The sequence below is a fragment of the Bufo bufo genome, chromosome 1, assembly GCF_905171765.1.
Source record: "Bufo bufo chromosome 1, aBufBuf1.1, whole genome shotgun sequence".
In the NCBI taxonomy this organism is placed as follows: domain Eukaryota; kingdom Metazoa; phylum Chordata; class Amphibia; order Anura; family Bufonidae; genus Bufo; species Bufo bufo.
In genome coordinates, this window is record NC_053389.1 from 573,272,660 (window position 1) to 573,295,670 (window position 23,011).

Consider the following 23,011-nt stretch of genomic DNA (forward strand, 5'->3'; position numbering starts at 1 on the left):
AGGTGGAAGAAGAGGAGGAGGAAACTGAGTAGGAGGAGGAGGAGACAGGAGGCAAAGAATGTTGCCCTGCGATCCTTGGCGGCGGAAGGACGTGCGCCAAACAGCTCTCCGCCTGGGGCCCAGCCGCCACTACATTTACCCAGTGTGCAGTTAGGGAGATATAGCGTCCCTGGCCGTGCTTACTGGTCCACGTATCTGTGGTTAGGTGGACCTTGCCACAGATGGCGTTGCGCAGTGCACACTTGATTTTATCCGACACTTGGTTGTGCAGGGAAGGCACGGCTCTCTTGGAGAAGTAGTGGCGGCTGGGAACAACATACTGTGGGACAGCAAGCGACATGAGCTGTTTGAAGCTGTCTGTGTCCACTAGCCTAAATGACAGCATTTCATAGGCCAGTAGTTTAGAAATGCTGGCATTCAGGTCACTACAAATAATTTGACCAGCTCAAACAGTACAGATTTGTTTGAATAGAAATGTGAGGCCTATTTTTTTTTGCGCTGTGTGAAAGGTATACGTTTAATCACAGAATTAGACTTGTATCTGCACGGTAGCGTGTGTGTTAAGTTTTTCTGAATGACACTATCAGCACCTTGAATCTAAGATATCCTTTTTGGGATAGATTTCAAGTAGGCCTGATATAGCATAAACTACTTATTTTCAGAATGTCAAATTTGGGAATAGTTTTTCAACCCAGAACAAAAACTGTGCTTTTACGGTCACTACAAATAATTTGACCAGCTCAAACAGTACAGATTTTGTTGAATAGAAATGTGAGGCCTATTTTTTTTTGCGCTGTGTGACAGGTATACGTTTAATCACAGAATTAGACTTGTATCTGCACGGTAGCGTGTGGGTGTTAAGTTTTTCTGAATGACACTATCAGCACCTTGAATCTAAGATATCCTTTTTGGGATAGATTTCAAGTAGGCCTGATATAGCATAAACTACTTAGTTATTTTGAGAATGTCAAATTTGGGAATAGTTTTTTAACCCAGAACAAAAACTGTGCTTTTACGGTCACTACAAATAATTTGACCAGCTCAAACAGTACAGATTTGTTTGAATAGAAATGTAAGGCCTATTTTTTTTTGCGCTGTGTGACAGGTATAGGTTTAATCACAGAATTAGACTTGTATCTGCACGATAGCGTGTGTGTTAAGTTTTTCTGAATGACACTATCAGCACCTTGAATCTAAGATATCCTTTTTGGGATAGATTTCAAGTAGGCCTGATATAGCATAAACTACTTATTTTGAGAATGTCAAATTTGGGAATAGTTTTTCAACCCAGAACAAAAACTGTGCTTTTACGGTCACTACAAATAATTTGACCAGCTCAAACAGTACAGATTTGGTTGAATAGAAATGTGAGGCCTATTTTTTTTTGCGCTGTGTGACAGGTATATGTTTAATCACAGAATTAGACTTGTATCTGCACGGTAGCGTGTGGGTGTTAAGTTTTTCTGAATGACACTATCAGCACCTTGAATCTAAGATATCCTTTTGGGATAGATTTCAAGTAGGCCTCATATAGCATAAACTACTTAGTTATTTTGAGAATGTCAAATTTGGGAATAGTTTTTCACCCCAGAACAAAAACTGTGCTTTTACGGTCACTACAAATAATTTGACCAGCTCAAACAGTACAGATTTGGTTGAATAGAAATGTGAGGCCTATTTTTTTTGCGCTGTGTGACAGGTATACGTTTAATCACAGAATTAGACTTGTATCTGCGCGGTAGCGTGTGTGTTAAGTTTTTCTGAATGACACTATCAGCACCTTGAATCTAAGATATCCTTTTTGGGATAGATTTCAAGTAGGCCTCATATAGCATAAACTACTTAGTTATTTTGAGAATGGCAAATTTGGGAATAGTTTTTCAACCCAGAACAAAAACTGTGCTTTTACGGTCACTACAAATAACTTGACCAGCTAAAACAGTACAGATTTGGTTGAATAGAAATGTCAGGTCTATTTTTTAGGCGCTGGGTGACAGGCTCAACTTGCCCCTGATGTAGTATATGGCCAAAAAATAACCACACTATTGATGGTTAAATGCACTTGGGTGACACAGGCTCAGCCTGCACCTGATGTAGTATATGGCCAAAAATGAACCACACTGTTGATGGTTAAATGCACTTGGGTGACACAGGCTCAGCCTGCACCTGATGTAGTATATGGCCAAAAAATAACCAGACTGTTGATGGTTGAATGCACTTCGGTGACACAGGCTCAGCCTGCAGCTGATGTAGGATATAGCAAAAAATAACCACACTGTTGATGGTTAAATGCACTTGGGTGACACAGGCTCAGCCTGCACCTGATGTAGTATATGGCCAAAAAATAACCAGACTGTTGATGGTTGAATGCACTTCGGTGACACAGGCTCAGCCTGCAGCTGATGTAGGATATAGCAAAAAATAACCACACTATTGATGGTTAAAAGCACTTGGTGGTAGCTTGTGCTGGCACACCACAAGCCACAAAATGGCCGCCGATCACCCCAGAAAAAAGTGATCTAAAAACGCTCTGGGCAGCCTAAAAAAAGTGAGCAAGTCGATATTAGCACTTCAATGATCCACAGCTGGAGATCGATCACAGAATGAAGTCTTTTGGAGGAGTTAATCTGCCTAATCTCGCCCTAACGTCGCAGCAGCAACCTCTCCCTATGCTTGAATCAGCAGAGTGACGTGCAGCGCTACGTGACCTAAGCTTATATGGAGGCTGGGTCACATGCTGCACTGGCCAATCACAGCCATGCCAATAGTAGGCAAGGCTGTGATGGCCTCTTGGGGCAAATAGTATGACGCTTGTTGATTGGCTGCTTTGCAGCCTTTCAAAAAGCGGCAAAAAGCGCCGAACACCGAACCCGAACCCGGACTTTTATGAAAATGTTCGGGTTCGGGTCCGTGTCACGGACACCCCAAAATTTGGTACGAACCCGAACTATACAGTTCGGGTTCGCTCATCCCTAATTATAATGTTATGTATATTTCATGTTGTTTTGGCCGTGCATTCCAGTAAAAGGTATGGTTAGGAACAGGGCTAACCACCCTCTTGCTCCCCTCTTGGTAGGAGTGGGCTGGTCCTGCCGGGAAGGGGGGGGGGGTTACTGTGTATTATTTGAAGGGAGAGGAAGCACACTGCAGAGTTCCTGCTCCTGGTAAAGATTCTTCAGAGAGACAAACTGGAGTGAGCATCAAGAAAAGTGCTAGAGAAACAAGAGAGCAGAGTGAACGACTGAGAACGGCATTACAGACGCTGCTGTAAGGTGAGGGACTACTGCTGAGACACCCATCAAACTACCACTAGGCCAGATAAAGTTCAAGTCTGAACCTGACAGTGGACACTTATACTTGCAATTAATTCTCTACAGCCATCCAACCTGCCCCCATACCTTCTTATTTGGTGCCAGAAGCTGAACTTTGAATCTGCTGCCATTGAATGTACCAGAAGTTATATTTTGAACTTAGTAAAAAGACCCTGTTATATGTTCACTTCTGGCCTCATTCTTCATCTACATCTCCACTGCACCAATCCCCAGAGGCAGTACACCAAGACACAACACCTCATCAGAGCACTACTACTCCCATCCTCTGCATCTGCTCCTCAGGGGATCGCTGCATATGTTCTCTATGTGTGAGTGTCTTGTGTATGGCATTAGTCCTATGTATGAGCGGTAAATGTGACATGTGTCCTATATATATCTGACAGACATGCACCATGTACAGTCAGGTCCATAAATATTGGGACATCGACACAATTCTAACATTTTTGGCTCTACACACCACCACAATGGATTTGAAATGAAACGAACAAGATGTGCTTTAACTGCAGACTGTCAGCTTTAATTTGAGGGTATTTACATCCAAATCAGGTGAACGGTGTAGGAATTGCAACAGTTTGCATATGTGCCTTCCACTTGTTAAGGGACCAAAAGTAATGGGACAATTGGCTTCTCAGCTGTTCCATGGCCAGGTGTGTGTTATTCCCTCATTATCCCAATTACAATGAGCAGATAAAAGGTCCAGAGTTTATTACAAGTGTGCTATTTGAATTTGGAATCTGTTGCTGTCAACTCTCAAGATGAGATCCAAAGAGCTGTCACCATCAGTGAAGCAAGCCATCATTAGGCTGAAAAAACACAACAAACCCATCAGAGAGATAGCAAAAACATTAGGCCTGGCCAAAACAACTGTTTGGAAGATTCTTAAAAAGAAGGAACGCACCGGTGAGCTCAGCAACACCAAAAGACCCGGAAGACCACGGAAAACAACTGTGGTGGATGACCGAAGAATTCTTTCCCTGGTGAAGAAAACAACCTTCACAATAGTTGGCCAGATCAAGAACACTCTCCAGGAGGTAGGTGTATGTGTGGCAAAGTCAACAATCAAGAGAAGACTTCACCAGAGTGAATACAGAGGGTCCACCACAAGATGTAAACCATTGGTGAGCCTCAGGAAGGCCAGATTAGAGTTTGCCAAATGACATCGAAAAAAGCCTTCACAGTCCTGGAACAACATCCTATGGGCAGATGAGACCAAGGTAAACTTGTACCAGAGTGATGGGAAGAGAAGAGTATGGAGAAGGAAAGGAACTGCTCATGATCCTAAGCATACCACCTCATCAGTGAAGCATGGTGGTGGTAGTGTCATGGCGTGGGCATGTATGGCTGCCAATGGAACTGGTTCTCTTGTATTTATTGATGATGTGACTGCTGACAAAAGCAGCAGGATGAATTCTGAAGTGTTTCGGGCAATATTATCTGCTCATATTCAGCCAAATGCTTCAGAACTCATTGGATGGCGCTTCACAGTGCAGATGGACAATGACCCAAAGCATACTGCAAAAGCAACCAAAGATTTTTTTAAGAGAAAGAAGTGGAATTTTATGCAATGGCCAAGTCAATAACCTGACCTGAATCTGATTGAGCATGCATTTCACTTGCTGAAGACAAAACTGAAGGGAAAATGCCCCAAGAACAAGCAGGAACTGAAGACGGTTGCAGTAGAGGCCTGGCAGAGCATCACCAGGGATGAAGCCCAGCGTCTGGTGATGTCCAGGGGTTCCAGACTTCAGGCTGTAATTGACTGCAAAGGATTTGCAACCAAGTATTAAAAAGCGAAAGTTTGATTTATGATTATTATTCTGTCCCATTACTTTTGGTCCCTTAACAAGTGGGAGGCACATATGCAAACTGTTGGAATTCCTGCACCGTTCACCTGATTTGGATGTAAATACCCTCAAATTAAAGCTGATAGTCTGCAGGTAAAGCACATCTTGTTTGTTTCATTTCAAATCCATTGTGGTGGTGTATAGAGCCAAAAATGTTAGAATTGTGTCAATGTCCCAATATTTATGGACCTGACTGTATGTGATGTATGTGTTAGATCTATCTTTATCAAGTTTTTTCTTGCCATTTCTGAAGACACGGGGACACACTTTTTGCATAGGGGCTTTTTCCATTCAGAATTGCATACATCTTGCACCACACAATGTAGCACGTAAGCGCTGGACTCATCATGGTCTATTTTTGGGGGCTTTTTCACCTCTGCCTTTCGACACTGATCACCTGTTTATTTCCCAGTTCCCCATTGACTTTGCTGTATGAGGGTTGTTTTTTTTTCAGGATGGGATATATTTTTTAATACCATTTTGGGGTACATATCATTTATTGAAAAACTTTTATTTTCTTGCAGAGTAGGATATTTGGAAAGGAACTACAATTCAAGTCATATGGGGGTGTTGGGTTTTCCTCTTATATTCACCATGCTACAGCATATTTTACTACTTTTACACAGTAAAAAACATTTAAAAACACTGAGAACGATAACTTTTCATATAATTTTTTTTAATAGGTTTACTTCAAGGGCAGATATTGGGGATATATTTTAGGGCCCCTGGTTGCCAATGTAACCCGTCAGTATCAGGCGATTGTGTCACTGGAGCAGGGGTGACAGAAGGAGCCCCTTCTCTAATCACGCAGATGCCTTGGTCGATAAGGGGTTAAACAGGGTGACAGCTGTATAATACAGCCACCTCTCACCCATGGCCAGTACATATGGCGGTGAGGAAAAGCTGTTGGGGGCGCTATCACTTCTCTCTCATCTCCTCAATAGAAAACATTAAACTGACTTTTTTTTCAAACTGCATCTGTCAACTGCAAAGGGCATGTGCACTACAACTCCCAGCAAGCTCTTCTAGTGTCAGAAAGGACTCTATGACATGGGTAGATTGAGACTTTCATACTTAGTGTGGCAAACCTAGCCACTTACAGAATGTCTTTCTTGTCTGTACCTCTTCCCCTCCCCCCTTTTCCTGTCCCATTGTTTCCCCAGCAGGGTGTTGTCTCAGGGACACTGGGAGACCAGTTTAAACCAGCTGCAGTGTCCCCCCTCAACCCCCCATCAGCCCTTGCTATTGTCTGACCCCACTTCTCCTTGTACCATAGTCATCTATGTATTGTATGTAAATGAGCCTGTTGGAGGTTTGAAACCAGGTGCGCATGCCAAGTAAAGTCAGTTGACTCCCAAACTGTGTGTCGTCCAGTTACTGGGGAAATTGTCTCTTGGATATTGACCTGCTTCTTCAGCTACAAGGGGATTTAAGTGAAGATATTGAGGGTATACAGTGAATCTCCACAACACTTAGTATACTAAGCCCCACCCCCCAAACCCATCTGTAAACACCCGCTTCTGGGCGACGCTTGTGTCATTTTCTACCCTGGTTTGCCAGGAATGTCTCTAAAAATTAGGCCAAGTCCCTGCAAATTCTGGACTGTGAAGAATATAACATCTCCGCTGGCTCCTCATAGAACTGAGAATATGGAAGAAAAACACATTGGATTCAATACTGTTACAAATCTGCCCCTTATGTCAGTTTCCTGCCCTACACAGCTAGGATGGGTTTGGTTGCCATGGGGGGCGACATCGTTGTTTACCTGCATTAGCAACCTGTTGCTGAGCGCGGCTTTATGACATCACAGAAGCGTTGCCCTTGAGCCCTGGAACACTGGGTGAGATCGGTGAGTGTGAGGCGAGGATTGCGGAGAGAGGAGGCTGACCACTTTTAGCGAGCGTTTACTTGTATTTCTTACCTTTATCCCGTTTTTTTTTTCCCCTTCATCCCCCCCGCCCCTTCCCCAGATACACCTTCATTGGTGTGTGGCGGAAGAGGCAGCCACATGGCTGCTACGGGGGCTGGAGGAAAACTCCAGCCCCGGAGACATATCTATCGTCCCCGGAGGACCCCGTACGGCCAGAAGCCAACAACATCTGGCTTCACAACGCGCCATCTGACAGCAGGATTGGAAGGTATCGTGCCGTTTATAACATCACCGTCTGAAACACCTAGACAGGAAACTGGCCGATACCTTCGACTGCAGGGAGGAGCACCACTACCGCCGGCAACACCACCTGCCGAGACCATCATAGCAGCACAGGTACCGAAGCCCACCAGAACACCAGGTGAGGTAGAGACCCATCCCCACATGCCCAGGTTACTATCTATCTGGAGGTTTCTGAGACTGTTATCAGGGACAGTGACAACTACAGTCCGCAGTGCGCCTTACACCCTACCACCGCGCGTTCAGGTCACTGCGAGACCGCGCTATGACACCACACTAGGCGCCCCTATCAGTTACGAGGCTCGGGAGATCATGAAAGCCATTCCATCCAGAAACTTTGTGAGGGATGAGGGAGAAAACATCTCATCTATGATCCGAGTACCTTTTATCAAGGTAAAAGATCCTGGTGCTGCGTAGTAATGTAGTGGTGAAGCTCCCTGCAGCGTGCGAGTACCATCTTAGCACACTGCTGTTATTCGGATTGATTTTCTCGGTTTTGACCTCGGCTTGACTAATGGACTATGTTTTTTGACTGCTGCCTGCCCTGACCCCGGACTGTTTTTTGACTATTCTTGTTTGCCGCCTGCCCTGACCACGGCATGTATTTTGACTATGATTGTTTGCCGCCTGCCCTGACCTCGGCCTGTTTTTAGAATACGATTGTTTGCCGCCTGCCCTGACCTTTGCTTGCTCGACCATTCTTCTGCCTGCCGATTTGGTACCCTATTGTAAATGCTGTAGCATGGACAGTCCTCTCTCTGAGCCTCACCTCTGGGCAGATCCCATATACTCTTTCACAAATAATCATTTGGCATCTTTCACGCCATCACTCTCATGGAGAGAACTATTGTGAACTCCTCACTCCCACACAGTACATGCCCTGAACAAATTTCTGGTTGACCTCTTAGTCAGGGGCCAACCACCATGGTAAAGCTACAGCTGCACTGATAATTCCAGTACTGCCTTATCAGTGCAGTTTTCTTGGCCAGAGGGAGTGAAGGACCTGTGGTGACATCAAGTTCTCTTGACCACAGTTCCTGCAACCCAGGAGTTTCAGGGGGTGTTGGGATAAAATACATGACCAGAAGAGAGAAGCCTGGATAGCTCTCCTGACACTCTCCCTTCCACCTCCAGCAACATTTGGGCTCCTGGGGGTGGGAATGGGGAATGTTGCTGCCAGTAGGTAGGAAGGGAAAAATTCTACTGTCAGTGGAGGAGGGGAAGAAAGAAGGACAGTACTGCTGTCAGTAGGGGAGAGATGGGAAGGGGGACAATGCTGCAGTTATTGTGGGAGGGGTGGAAAGAGGGAAATTCTCTGCTAGTGGGGGAGGGGTGGAAAGAGGGAAATGCTCTGCTAGTGGGGGCGGGAAAGTGGAAATGCTCTGCTAGTGGGGGAGGGGTGGAAAAATGGAAATGCTCTGCTAGTGAGGGAGAGGTGGGAAGGGTAAAATGCTGCCAATGAGGGAGGGGTGGGTACTATATTACTGCCTTGTGCATTTGGGGAGGTACTTTGTGCCACAATGTGCTGTTTGTTTGGCACTTCTGGGAAGGTATGTTGGGTTGCACTGGCTGAATTTGAATCCCAGTCCGGTCCGTGATGTAAAGTGTGCACAGAGCAAGTGTCAGAACATCCACATTCCCTGTCTGGACAGTCACAATCAGTAGAGAACTCTTCAGAAACGTCCAAAATAAGAACCTGGTGGCCAACCTGAGCGGGCGCATCATCTTCTCCACGATACTACTACACCCACTGGACCTGATAAAGATCCGCTAAGCAGGTAAAACCACAGTGCTTGTACCATCCATCATGGAGGTGAAGGACATCTAGCACATCACCACTGCCTCTATGTAGTGTTTCTGTAAACCTGTTGTGGGCATGCTGGGAGTTGTAATCCTCTCTAACAGTTTAATGGTGTTATGTCACAGGGAAATAATAGTAATTACAATATTTGGGGGCACCCTGCTATGCAGAACGCTGGGAGAGATGGGGCACTGGAAATGAATGTTTCATAAGTGACTGCCTGTAAGCCGTGCGCCCTGTCATCGCAGCAGTTTAGCGTTTCCATGGTTACGCCACGCCGCACTTTGTGGTTGTGCCTCAGCTGATCATCCCCCAGTATTAGGACTGCATGGCACAGATAAGTCTCCCCGCGCTCCTCTCTCATCCTCCTTACTGTTTATTTCTGAAAGGCGAGCAAAAACTTTCCATCTGACATCCGCGCTGATCAGCGTCGCCAGCACCAGCCACTCGTCATGACCGACATCTGCACAAACGTGAGTAGGGGACAATGGCGGCATCAGATCATTGACCAAAACCCAATGAAAAGTTCTGCTACGCTCTATTTTCAAGATCTCTGCTTGGTGTCAGCGACTGAGAAGATTCTTGTCTACATCTAGGAGGCTAAAAACCCATATAGCCATAACACTTCTCAGAGCTGATGATTTGCTACAATTGCATCTAATCTAGATATTTCCAACAACTACATCTATAGGTCTGCGTTCACATATGCCTATACATTGGGATACGTCCCAGCCCTCTGTGGGAGATCCTCCTAAAATACATCTCAGGGTTCAGAAGTGGTGTGAACAGAGTCTTACCGGATATATTCCAGCAACCGGATGAAAGAGACATCTGTGCTTTGAATGGACTGCATTTAAAGGGGTTGTCCCATTTTGGACATTTGGGGCATATGGCTAGGATGTGCTCCAAATGTCTGATAGGTGCAGGTCCCACCTCTGGGACCCGCACCTATACTTAAAAAGGAGCCCGCAAAGTGCCGGAGGGTGTGCCGCGCATTAGAGCCGCCCTCCATTCATCCCTATGGAAGCTCCAAAAATAGCCAAGCGCTGGCTCAGCTAGTTCTGTCAGCCCCATAAAGGTGAATGGAGCGGTGGCCGCGCTTCCCAATTATTTCAATGGAACTGCCAAAAATGGCTGAGCTATTTTCAGCGCTCCAATAGGAATGAATGGTAGGGGGCCGCGCATGCGCCGTTCGCCCTCCAGCACTTTGCGGGCTCCGTTCTAAGTATAGAACGAGGTGGGACCCGCACCTATCAGACATTGGGAGGACATCCTAGATGTCCAAAATGGGACAACCCCTTTAAATGCAGTTCAGCACATTTCTTTCTTTAGGTTATCATTTACTGAAAACAAGCAGAGATTTTGAAAATAGTGAGAAGAGAAATTCATCAAAACTGGGGCAAAGGAAAAATGGCCTAGTTGCCCATAGCAACCAATCAGATTCCACCTTTCATTATTCAGAGCTCCTCTGGAAAATAAAAGGTGGAATCTGATTGGTTGCTATGGGCAACTAAGCCAGTATACCAGGATTGTAATCAGGTTAAGCTGTTAATATCAGATTGGAGGGGGTCCGACACCTCAGCTTCATCCATTTACTCCAGTGGGAGCAGTGCTGCAGTTGCTGTAGTTCTGGTGCGGACTTCCAGCACTGGAGCTACTCTGAAACAGCTGATCAGCAGGGGAGCCTGGTGTCGGACCCCTGCCGATGAGTTATTGATGGCCTATCCTGAGGAATGGGACCGCATCCGTGATATGGCCGCAATACGGGCACGGTCTGATCCCTTAGACTAGGCATATTGCTATTAGGCTGACCTCTGGTGGATCTTTATCTGTACGACAGGTTCATATTCACTAAGACTGGGCTAATTAGTAGGAGCATGAAAATGTTGCGCAAGTGAGTTGAAAATAGTCACACGTCTCCATGAAAGGGACGACCGTCTAAGAACTCATGCACACAACCGTATGTATTTTGCAGTCCGCAAAACACGGATCCACAAAAAACACGGATGACGGATCCATTGTAACAATGCGTATCCTTGTCCGCAAAATGGACAAGAATAGGACATGTTCTATCTTTTTTTGCGGAACGGCCATGCGGACATATGGAAACGGAATGCGCACAGAGTCATTTCTGGCTTTTTTGCGGACCCATTAAAGTGAATGGTTCTGCATATGGGCTGCAAAAAAAAACAAAAAACGGAACAAACATGGAAAACAAATACGTTAGTGTGCATGAGCCCCAAAACAGCATATATCGCAGACACGATAATAAATGTGTTTTTTGTCACACGTTCAAATATCATGTTTTTTTTGTTGTAGGAGCCTTTGAAAAAATATTTTTCTGTAATTGTCACAAGAAAGCATCAAAACCTGAGCAGTAAAACGTGGATAAACATTATGACAATCAGGTTAGTCTCCCCCCCCCCCCCCCCCCAGAAATAGCTCCACTTTTGTCCATTAGGTTGGGTCTGGTATTGCAGTGCCGCCCAATTCACATAAATGGGACTGAGCTGCAATACCAGGTACAGCCTTTGAACAATAGTGGCGCTATTTCTGGAATTATCTCATATTAAACAGTGTTGGTGAAACTGCCCAGAGCTGCAGTGTAAGTGATCTTATTGCCTATCTACAGTGAGCGGAGTTCCTGTTTTTCCAGTGTGAAAGCTGGAGCATGCACATTTCCTTCCATTCAAGGTCTATGGGACTGACGAGGATTGCCGAGTACAGTGCTCGCCTCTCTGGCAGTCCCGTAGAGTCGGGAAGGAGCAGCATGGTGCATGCTTGACCACTGTTCCATTCAAACAGAGGACGTGGGACCCCCATTGACCCCGGTAACAGGACACTGCATATACTTCTTGTGTTCTTGGAGTCAAAGGCAGGGTAGGCGGGAGATTTAAACGCTAGTCGTCCTTATCTGTGACCGCCGTTAGGGTGGTTATCTTTGTCTCTAGGGCTTACCTCACTGTGTCCTCCCTAACCTATCTTTCATAAGAACCTAAAAACTTAGCAAGCTAAGCCCAACATCTCACCCTTCGCTCTAAAGTCCTCTTCATAGAGGTCCAGGAAGCTGAGGTGTAGGCTGCTGTATACAGGATCCTTGCACTGAAGGACTGTGAGGGGGAAGTAAAATGTTGTCACCACGGAATATCTTTTACTGGCCAACAGGATAATGAGACGCTATAGTTGTAATGAGCTCTATAATAGAAGAAATTGGTCTTTTTGTCACATGTTCAGAGAAAATACACAAAAAAACATCGAAAATGCTTGGTTTTATGTTTTTTTTTTAATGGAAATTTTTGGTGGCGCTTTTAATTTAGTATCATCTTGTACATGTTATTTAATTCCACTGGCCTATGGGAAAAGTGCAAAACTGTGCCATCAGCTTTTAGACAGAATTTTATTAAAGGGGGTTTTCCAGGAGGAAAATATTATGACCTATCCTCAGGATAGGCTATCAATAACTGATCGGTGGGCGAGAATGTCCTATATAGGCAAAGAAATAGGAGCAGTGATGGTCAGTTCACAGTGTTCGCCAGCGAACACATGCGGGCTGCCATCTTTAGTAAGGTAGACTCACCCGTCCGGCGATGCACAGGTAAGCCCTTACCTGTGCCGGTCTGAAATCAAATGCAGTCACCGGGAGCAGGCAGTTCCGAGAACAGCCGTCGGGGGCCTTCATCGGGCTGTTCTCGGAACTGCCTGCTCCCGGTGACTGCATTAGATTTCAGCCCAGCTCCTGACACACGTAAGGGGTTACCTGTGCATCGCCGGATGGGTGAGTCTACCTTACTAAGGATGACAGCACGCATGTGTTCGCTGCGAACTGACCATCACTGGTGAGGAGAAGTGGATTAAGATATGGGAGGCTTGGAAACCCTAATCCTTCTTGCCCCCAAATTGTATGTTTCTACTATTGTTGTCTGAGTGGGATCATGGAGGGCCTTTGAGACACATCGCAAGGGTAGGGTGGTTTGGGAAATGGGTGATTACGGGGAATTGAAAATAAAAGTAATTTTATATTGTAATTTTCAATGAAAAATTTTAATGGTTTGTATATGTCTTTTTTTTATTATTATTAAAGACTGCTAAAAAAAAACTGATCGGTGGGGTTCTGATTCCCGGCACTCGCGCCGATCAGCTGTTTGAAGAGTGTCGCGGCCTCTTTCTAGGCCAGTGATGTCACGATCATCGTTCACATGGCCTGGGTGCAGCTCAGTTCCATTCAAATGAATGGGCCTAGGCTGCAATACCAAGCACAGCCACTATACAATGTATGGCGCTGTACTTAGTAAGCTGCGAGGAGGCTGCAGCCTCTTCAAGATCATAAGGGTAACGGGAGTCAGATATTGATGACCTACCTTGAGGATAGGCCATCAATATTAAACTCCCGGGCAACTACTTTAAGCCAAAGCACAAAATAAATTAGCATGACACATACAATTACAATCATTCCCCCCTGATCAAGCTAATTCCTCAATGTATTCAAATTGAAGGGAGAAAAATATGTTGGTGATATCAAAGGAGGGATGAAACCAGCCATGAAGATCACCATCATGGGAGTTGTAGACGTCGGACCCAAGAGGTAAAAGAAAAGCAGTACATTTCATATGGTAACATCTGTCTGTATAGTTAGTACAATTTTTTTATTAGCCTGTTTTGGGCTATCGATATATGTTGTTCTTACAGGGGGTATACAAAAAGGCAGGTGAGTTTTATAGAAAATGGGGCCCCGGGTGTCTAGACAAATTAGGGCTCCCTCGCCATTTTTAGACAGTTTGAAAGGGCTAACCAGGGTTAAAAAAACATGGCTGCTTCTTCCAACAACAGGCCCACTGTGCCTGAGATTTCTCTGGTATTACAGTCCACTGAAGTGGATGGGGCTGAACTATAACACCTAGCACAACCTGTGGACAAACTGAGTGCTGTTTATAGTAGAAAGCAGCCATGTTTGTCTAACCCAGGTCACCCCTTTAAATGTAAGGGCCAAAACCGCAATATACAGCCCACTAATATAATAATTCGGTCCCTAAAAAATACCACTATATTAATACAGGCTGATTTTAGCTTGCGCCCGGGGTTCCCATCTTCTAGATGCCACCCCTAAAATCAGCCCTGTAAAAGAAATGGGTTAAATGGGGATAGCAAAAATCAAAACTGGACCATCGTCCTATGTCTTGTAGGACAGCATATGTGGCAAAAGAGGGGGAGAGGCGCTCATAGGGTAATCATTTTTGGACAATTGGTTAAAAGAAGTGATTATGCTCACCTTTTGGTGTTGTGCAAGCATAGGCACAACACTAGTGTAGACGTGTATTTAAATAATGCTCGCTGCTGCCGGTATCGTTCGCTCCTCACTTGTGGATTTGCCAATCCTCCAGAGGAGTGATGAGAGACAATAAAAGGGGTGCGGAGTAATGGGGGTCCACTGTTTTCGATATTTCTTGGCGCAAAAAACATGACCTTGAATGATTGGAGACGGTTCTATTTTATTAACATATAGGTGACAACGCGTTTCAGAGTTGAAAAGCACTACTTTTTCAAGTCTAAAAGGTGATCAGATTCCATAAATTAGGACAAATAATATTATGTATAAAAAAGGGACAGAAACAGTAAGATGAGGTGCACACGGATATATATATATATACACACACACACACACACACACACACACACGTGTGCACCTTACCTTACTATTTCTGTCCCTTTTTTATACATAATACTTGCTGTCCCCTATATGTTAATAAAATAGAACAGTCTCCAATCCTTCGAGGTCTTAGCTTGTGAGCCAAGAGGTATCGAAAACAGTGGACCCCCATTACGCCACACCCCTTTTATTATGTCTTTTAGGAGAAAATTATGGAAGGATTGGCCAGTAGGTGGGTTCTATTTTTGCTAATGTTGAGTTGCCTGTGCAGAAAGAAGTACTAAAAGGTGCACACCACCCACGAGGAGCCTCCAGCTGAAGCAACCTTTCTAAAGTTGGTTGCTTCCTCTGGTAGAAACAACTTTGATGGATTCTTCCATCAGCCCATCACTATCCCATTCGTAAGACTTACTAGGGTATAAAACGTGATAGTGGGGGCTCCAGGGCTCAAATCTTCATTGCAAACGTTCTACAGCAGAGTTTCCTAACCAATTTCTGGAGTTTTATTGGAACCTGCTTAGGGGTTCTTTGAAAGGCAACCAGCAGTTATAAATAGTTTGGGGGTTCCTCAAAAATTGACCATAGGATGTCCTGCTGGCATGACCACAAGTGAGCAGCTGTAATATTTAAGAGATGACTTCAAAAAGTGTTTGGTTACTCTGTAGCGTCACAGAATAAAATAGAGCATTACACAATAACCATTAAAATTAATCGGCTGTTGATGTAATACATGGATGTTCTAGATCAGTGTTCCTCAACTCCAGTCCTCAGGGCCCACCTAACAGTCAGGTTTTCAGGATTTTTCAGCAGGTGAGAATTAGTTTCAATGCATCAGGATTTACCACAGGTATTCATTCTGTGGGATAGTCTCAAATCTTGACTGTTAGGTAGGCCCTGAGGACTGGAGTTGGGGAACACTGTTCTAGATCACTGACTACTAAATTAGGGTCCCCAGTGGGAGAACCGCTCTATTAATTTGGTTTTCTAAACCTATGCAGATAAACAAAATGGATCATAGATAAAAAAAACTAGTACAAATAATCAGGTGCATGTTCTAACCCAAGATCTCAGAGCTTCACCTACCTGTGTATAGATGGATAGCATATCAGTAAGTGTTTAGTCCTTGATTTGGGGGAGCATTGATCATTGCAGTTCTGTCCACAGCTTTACAGTCAGTTTGCTGTGCAGTCCCGAAGATGATGAGGAAGACGTGGCTCTCCTACTGACAGTCAACTTCCAAGACAGATCTATAATCCGAAATGCCAAGTTTGCAGGAATTTGGGGTGCAGCAGAGAAACAAATTCCATATTTCCCCTTCACTCCTAGAAACAACTTTAAGGTAAGGCTCCAAACATTACTAGATATTACTTGAGTAAAAGACCACTGATCTATAGTTATGCTGCCCACATCTGAACCCTCTCCAGGTCTATGACATTGTTCTCCAGGTCCCAGTAACAGCAGCTGGTTTATCATATCATATGACCTGTTCACAAAATATAAGGAAAAATATGAATATCTCATGGGATTATAGGAACATGGGTTGGGATGTTTGATTCCATGGAGAAGGAGCCAAAAATTGTGTATATTGGGCTATGCAATATCAATGCAGAAGTTAGGTGGAGGCAAAAGGGGCAAGCGGCTGAGTAAGTGCATATAGAGGGGAGCCCTGGGGGTGGACTTGGCCTTTACCAGCACGTGAGCCCTATAGAACCAGATCATTGCCATCCCCTCATTAAACGCAAATTATACAAAACTTTAGAAAGCTCTTACAGAAAGTAATGGTCCCCTGTACCATGTTTGTGTGTCTGATTTGCTCCCGGAGTAATAACAAGCTTGTTGCTTTCATTCTAGATGGAGATCCTCTGTGAGCACCAACAGATGCGGGTTCTCTTAGATGGACAAGGACTCTGCGACTTCACACATCGTGTCCCACAGCTCAAAGCAGTGACGGGTCTTAGGGTCACAGGAGACATTAAACTTACAAAGGTGGCATAACACTAAAGCCCGGGGCACTTGGGTTGCAGTCCCCTATCTACTTGGTACCATTCTACTACTTGCTTAGTACCAGTCTGCTATCTGCGTGGTACCATTTTACTACTTGCTTAGTACCAGTCTGCTACCTGCGTGGTACCATTCTAATACTTGCTTGGCACAAGTCCAATATCTGCCTGGTGGCATTATACTATCTGATGCCAGTCCACCGTTTGCCTGGCACAATTTTACTACTTGCTTGGAACTTGTTCGCGGTCAGTCTAAAAGCTAAATTAACTTGGTTCATCTATGAGACATTATATTGTCATCATAAATTACGGACCCCAGTGACGCCTATCAGACCCCATGGACTACAGTGGCTTCCGGCATCCTGCCAGACAAAATGCTGCTGCCTGCTTTTTCTCAGACTCCACAGCCGAGGGTCCTATGAAACCTCTGCCACCGATCTGAGCCTCATGTATTTGGTCACAAATATCAGATTAAACAGTTTTTGTGCGAATATTGTCATCTTGTGCATTCTCTTAATATTGTGAATTTTTGGTACTATTACTATGTGGTAAGATGAATAAAAGAAACCCTGGTCTATTTCACTCGAGTCAATGCTCAAGGTAATTATATTAATTATAGAAAGATTTCATAATCCTAGTTGTTCCCGGCGGATAAATATTGGTGCAGCAGTAATGGTTGGCAGTATGGCTGCTGCAGGAATCACACGCCTGCTGGGCTGCTGTCTTACAATACAATGTCCTTGACATAATTTTGATGACGGCGGTTTCCTCCCTCCAAATACCAAGAATCACTGAGCACGTGAATGTATTTTCTGTCTCAGGCTTCGGTATTGCAGTAATGATGCTGCTCTCTACTGTGTGTGAATGCATACTAGGGATACATTAGGGGGTAATGCTGCAGGACATGTGATTTTGTAATAATTGCAGGTCACCATTTCTACAAACATAGAAGCAGCATAAAAAGCAGGCATTTAGGCTAGGGCTACACGACGACATGTGTCGCGCGACAATTTTTATGATAGTCTATTGTGTTGCACTGCGACATGCTGCGACTACGACACGACAGTAGCAAAAATTCCATCCAAGATGGATTTTTCTGCAACTGTTGCGCCGCAGTGCGACACAATAGACTATCATTATAAAAATTGTCGCGCGACACATGTTGCAGTGTAGTTGTGCCCTGTGTGTAGCGCGACACATGTCGCAGTGTAGTTGTGCCCTATGTGTTGCGCGACACATGTCATCGTGTAGCCCTAGCCTTACACACCGGGAGCAGCCCTGCAGTAACCAGCTTCGTCCACTACACAATGGATGGCAGCTGTGCAGTTCTGGTATCAGAGCTAATCCCGAACAGCTGATCGGTAAGATCTGATTGATATTGATGGCCTATCCTCAGGATAGGCATTCAATATAAAAATCCTGGAAAATCCCTTCAAGCCAAAGAGCATTAAAGGAGTTCTCCAAGATTTTGATACTGTTGACCTATCCTCAGGATAGGTCATCAGTATCTGATCGGTGGGGGTCCACCAGCTGTTTTGAGAAGGCTGATTCTCCTGTGAGTGCTGCGGCCTTCTCGCAGTTTACAAAGCACCTGTACATTGTATAGCGGTTGTGCTTGGTATCGCAGCTCAGCCTCATTCACTTCAATGGGGCTGAGCTGCTCCTAGGCCACGTGATGGATGAACATGTCATCACTGATCTAGGAAATGCTGAGAGAAGGCCGCTGCCTTCTGAAAAAGCTGATCGGTGAGGGACCCCCACCAACCAGATACTGATGACCTATCCTGTATCTGACGGAATGCATTTGTGGAAAAATCAGCATCATTAATAGTTTTCCATGTATTCCTATGGAGTTTAAATCAGTGTACTCTAAAAGTCTGTAAGTTTTGTGGATCTTCTGAAGCCCCATTTCTCCATTGATTTCCATGGGCTACCATAATCCTCAAAGAAATCTGCATGAGTCTAAAACACGCTCTTGTAAACTTCAGTGTGTCTGAAGGCACCATTACTGGTACAATCTCCTCTAGAAACAACGGCGTACAATGAAACAGGTATATATCTCTATGTACAGACATATGGAGACCTCCCATAGGGTACCAAATGATGGCCCCCACACTGCTCAACGTAACCACGAAAGAAAATCAAGCGCAGTCCTAGAAGGATAAAATAAGATTTTATTTATAGTTTTATTATAAAGGTGAACATTAATTGGAGACGGCCAATTGGGCTTATGTACAATATACCTAGTATTTCGAAGAAGGGGGGGAGGGGGACAAAAGATAAAAAGTGTCATCATTGTACTGGGCACAGAATTTCATGTGTGCAAAGAAATAATAAATGAGAATTTATCTATTCATCGACATCAAACCAATAACGATGTAAGCGACGAGCTCGGCCGCCTCTTAGGCAGTTGTGGTTCTAGTCGCTCAGACCAAAAAAAAAAAAATAATAAAAACCCTGCAGTGACCGAGTGTTTGACAACTAGACACAAATCTAGCCTAATGCTGCCTTATGTGGAAGGAGAAGTAATAGATCTCAAGCATGCACGCCGGTAGGACACACATACCGGGATGTCCTCTCAGACTTACAATAGAAAATAGCTGCTGTCACGACCACCCCCGTTTAAATCAGACTTCTGACCGCCAGGACGCCCCAGCGTGGAGAAAAGCCCAACCGAGGGTGGACCGCGTCAGGGGGGGGATTCAGAATTACCCAAACAGTCAATCCTGCACCCCCCTTATTTTCTGCTGCTGCCACCACGTTCGTCAGTGAACGACTCTATAATTGTAGGGATAGGGGTTCGGACCACTCACAGATCAGCCCCACTATCACGCTACAAGCTAACCCAATCGAGTCATAAAACAGTTATGTCTCTAATATCAGTCTACTATAAAACAGGTAGGTCTCTTCAGGGCGTACGAGTACTTTGTTGCAGTGGGGCTTAGAGCAAAAAGAGAGAGACAATTTAAAAGATATAAAAAATATCTTTTACTATAAGTAACACAGAAGTGAAACAAACAATGCATACAAAAATTTACAGAAAAATATTACAATAGCAAGCTGGAATCATGTGGAAAATCAACAGGGATAAAAAGAGAAATAATATCTTGGATTTTGCCTATGCAAAATCCAGGCACAAACGTTCCAACGGACAGCCTATCGGCGATGTGACCACAGGGCAAAAAGCTCCCCTCTCCCCTTGCGCACTGACCTTTATGCCCCATTCTGTGGGAGGGTAAGGGCGGTTGGCCCAGCCAATCGCTGGCCAAGGGCTGCACGGTGGGTGTTTCTGAAGGAGGGTTTTGGGAGGGCTTGTTCGCCCCTCCCTGCTGCCGGCCAGGTCACTTTTCCCTAATTTTACAAAAGAGGAGGCCCATAACTTTGCCGGCGTAATAAATATGAAAAACCGGGCACTTGTGCGGGGTCCCCCATGAATTTATGGACGATTCTATGGGTGACACCACACCTCTCTCCCCTCCAGGTGACTAGTAACCCATTTCCCAGTCTGGGAAGACCCCAGAGCTGCCAAGTTTGGACTCTCCTGGTTCCTCTGGGTGAGAGGTGCACTTTGAGGGTACCTACATTTTTGGGTCATAACTCCATATAGCCCCAATATGCTTTTTGGGGTTCCCAGAGCACGGTTCACATGTCTCTCCTATGCGCTCCCCCCTCCCAGCTATCTCTGCTTCTGATGTGTAAATTGAGCAGGCTGCAAGGAAGGGCCAACTAGCATGTGTTTAGCTTTCATGGTTTCAAAGTGGACAGGAGACGCATGGGCTGGGGTCTGTCCTTAGAAGCTTTCCAAGGTGCGAGGTGATCTCAGCAGGGGGTGATTAGAGTCTGTGGTCTCCAAAGGGCTACAGGAACGACCATATATGGACGTCCTGTTCCTAGATTAGATGTGGTTAATTTTTGCTAAACTGACAGTCATTTTTTTAATAAGATCCGGACAGGGACGTGACATCGCGTCACAGCTGCCACCGATTTCATCCGATGCTATATAATAGCGGACTCCAATGGAGGATTTGTAAGCCAGTAGAAGTTCATTGCTTGTGTGTCACATTACGGCGCACCTCATACTACAGGATATTAGATATACCGATATATAGAACAACCACATTTCATTTATTTTCCAGAATTTATATTCCTATGCCGTACGGAGATGGCCAGGGCAGAGAGCTCCCCCTACCAGCAAGTAATAGTCCTCTATTGGGACGGCCAAAATGGCCACTACTACAACTCCCATAGGGGTTGTCACTCTGGCTTGTCAGGTTGTGTAATGGAAACAAGGGGACGACACGGAGTAACTAAGCATCTTTAGCATTCAGTAGTATGGGAGAGCTGTAGGATAACACCTAATACAGCTGAATAAGGGTAAGTTCACACCTCCTTTTAACCGATGCAGGATTTCACTGGATCAGGCCTAGCCAAATACTGCCATTCAACGCCAGACCCCATTGGCTTTAATGGGATCTGTCTGCTTTCCGGCATGAGTCCCAGGTTTGAGCCTAGACAAAGACCAGCATACATTGGATGCCAGAAAGCAGCCAGATCCCATTATAGTCAATGGCATCCGGTGATGAACAGCAGGATACGGCTAGGCAGGTCACGGTGAAGAGCCAAACTGGGCAATGAAAGAGTTTAGATTTCCTATGCAGCGTGGAGTGTTATTCAGTCTTCATGATGAGCATGAAATCATATTTAATTTACAAACCTTGCTGCTTCCAGAAACAGCGCCACTCCGGTCTACAGGTTGTGTGTAGTATTACAGCTCAGCCTCACTCACTTCAGTGGAGCCCAGTTGCAATGCCGCACACTCACCGTCTGCCGCTCCCGTGCCGACACTTCTCTGGTTCCCCAACCAATACCTATACTTCAAGCTCCAGCGATGACGCGTTGACCCATTGACCGCTGAAACCCGTAAATGGCTGCAGCACTCACATGTCAACACTGCACATCACTGGAAGGGGCTAGTAATCTGAAATCGGCCAGAGGTCCAGCAAAGCCTCGCCAAAGGAGCAGCAAAAGACTGGAAAGGTGAATATACTTTTACGTGTGTAATCTGCAGCAAAATACGCAACATAAGCGTATGATGGCGGATTTTCACTTCCCTGTGAAGTCCGCAACAGACATGGACATGCTGTGGATTTAAACATTTCCGAGCAGAAATTTTAGATCTCACCCACTTCACGGCTACGGTATGTTATTGAGGATGGTCCCACCGCAAAACTGGATGGGAAACGCACAGCAGTTCCAACCCTGTGGACATACACATTAAATGATACAGAAAGTTCCCATCTGGGACATTGATGGCGTATCACTAGGATATTAATCAATGTCAGATAGGATGGGGTCCCAGACGTGGGACACCCCCCGAAGGGAGCACAGAGCAGCCATTCATGGGTGGCCACCCTGCGTTCACTGCGCTGCGAGCATTGGTTCGGCTAGTTCCAGCAGTTGCGTGGCGGTGAATGCAGACGTGGCCGCGCTTGCACTGTGCGCTGTCCATTCACGTCTATGGGACTTCTGAAAATAGAGGAGCGCGCTCTAGTGGCCATTTTCAGAACTCCCACACTTCAGGGGCCCCGCTTTCTAGAAAGGAGCAGATCCCAGAGGTGGGGTTTGCACCCATCCACGCAACTTCAGAGTGGCTAAGTATATTACAAACTTTCTCCTACAGGTGTGTAACGCACTAGGTCCCGGAACACCAATTTAATGGAGAACCTGCCTGTTTCATGGAGAGAATGCAAAGGATTTGTGCAGCTACAAATAAGGGATGCAGATATTTGGCGTATATGGCGGAAGGTTCTCCTAGCATATACACCGAGCCTACACTGAGAGGCCATCACTAGCGGATTGACAGGGGTATGACACCCCGCACCCATCAGCTGTTTGGGAGTAAGTCCAGCGCCAAAACTACACAGCCCATCGCTGCAGCACAGATACCACTGACTGCCGTGAGTCAGTGCTGGAGATTCGGCGGCACAGCTGATCGGCAGGGGTGTTGGATGTTGTGCCGATGCTGATCCGCTAATGATGGCTCATTTTAAGGACAGGCCATCACTTAATAAAAGCTGGACAACCCCTTTAATGTCTGTCAGATTAATTAAGACACAGGAAGGCGGGTGTGGAATGAATGATCGCGTGTTTGTTCAAACCCCTCCCGATGATTGTAAAATGAAAACGAAAGAAAACGTGCTGTCTGACTCCTGCCGTTACT

General features: G+C 45.3%; 1 protein-coding gene across 2 annotated transcripts; it reads left to right on the forward strand.

Moving 5' to 3' along the window:
* Window positions 1-9,484: 9,484 nt before the first annotated feature.
* Window positions 9,485-17,279, forward strand: LOC120983827 (galectin-related protein-like). 2 transcript variants are annotated; one of them, XM_040413239.1, is made up of 4 exons: window positions 9,485-9,620; window positions 13,641-13,729; window positions 15,956-16,130; window positions 16,643-17,279. In XM_040413239.1, exons 1-4 carry the CDS (start codon window positions 9,600-9,602, stop codon window positions 16,784-16,786), a joined length of 429 nt encoding a protein of 142 aa, XP_040269173.1. In that variant the 5' UTR covers window positions 9,485-9,599; the 3' UTR covers window positions 16,787-17,279. The 2 variants fall into 2 exon arrangements, 1 of the variants encoding a protein (XP_040269173.1); XR_005775224.1 differs by lacking the exons at window positions 13,641-13,729; window positions 15,956-16,130; window positions 16,643-17,279 and adding an exon at window positions 11,467-11,538 and having other exon boundaries at window positions 9,522-9,620.
* Window positions 17,280-23,011: the final 5,732 nt, after the last annotated feature.

What these genes read in the sequence shown, in the direction of transcription:
- LOC120983827 (XM_040413239.1), top strand. Translation starts at nt 9,600, where the DNA reads ATGACCGACATCTGCACAAAC. An exon ending in GTAGACGTCGGACCCAAGAG is followed by an intron (nt 13,730 to 15,955) that starts GTAAAAGAAAAG and finishes TTCTGTCCACAG; the next exon opens with CTTTACAGTCAGTTTGCTGT. An exon ending in CTCCTAGAAACAACTTTAAG is followed by an intron (nt 16,131 to 16,642) that starts GTAAGGCTCCAA and finishes CTTTCATTCTAG; the next exon opens with ATGGAGATCCTCTGTGAGCA.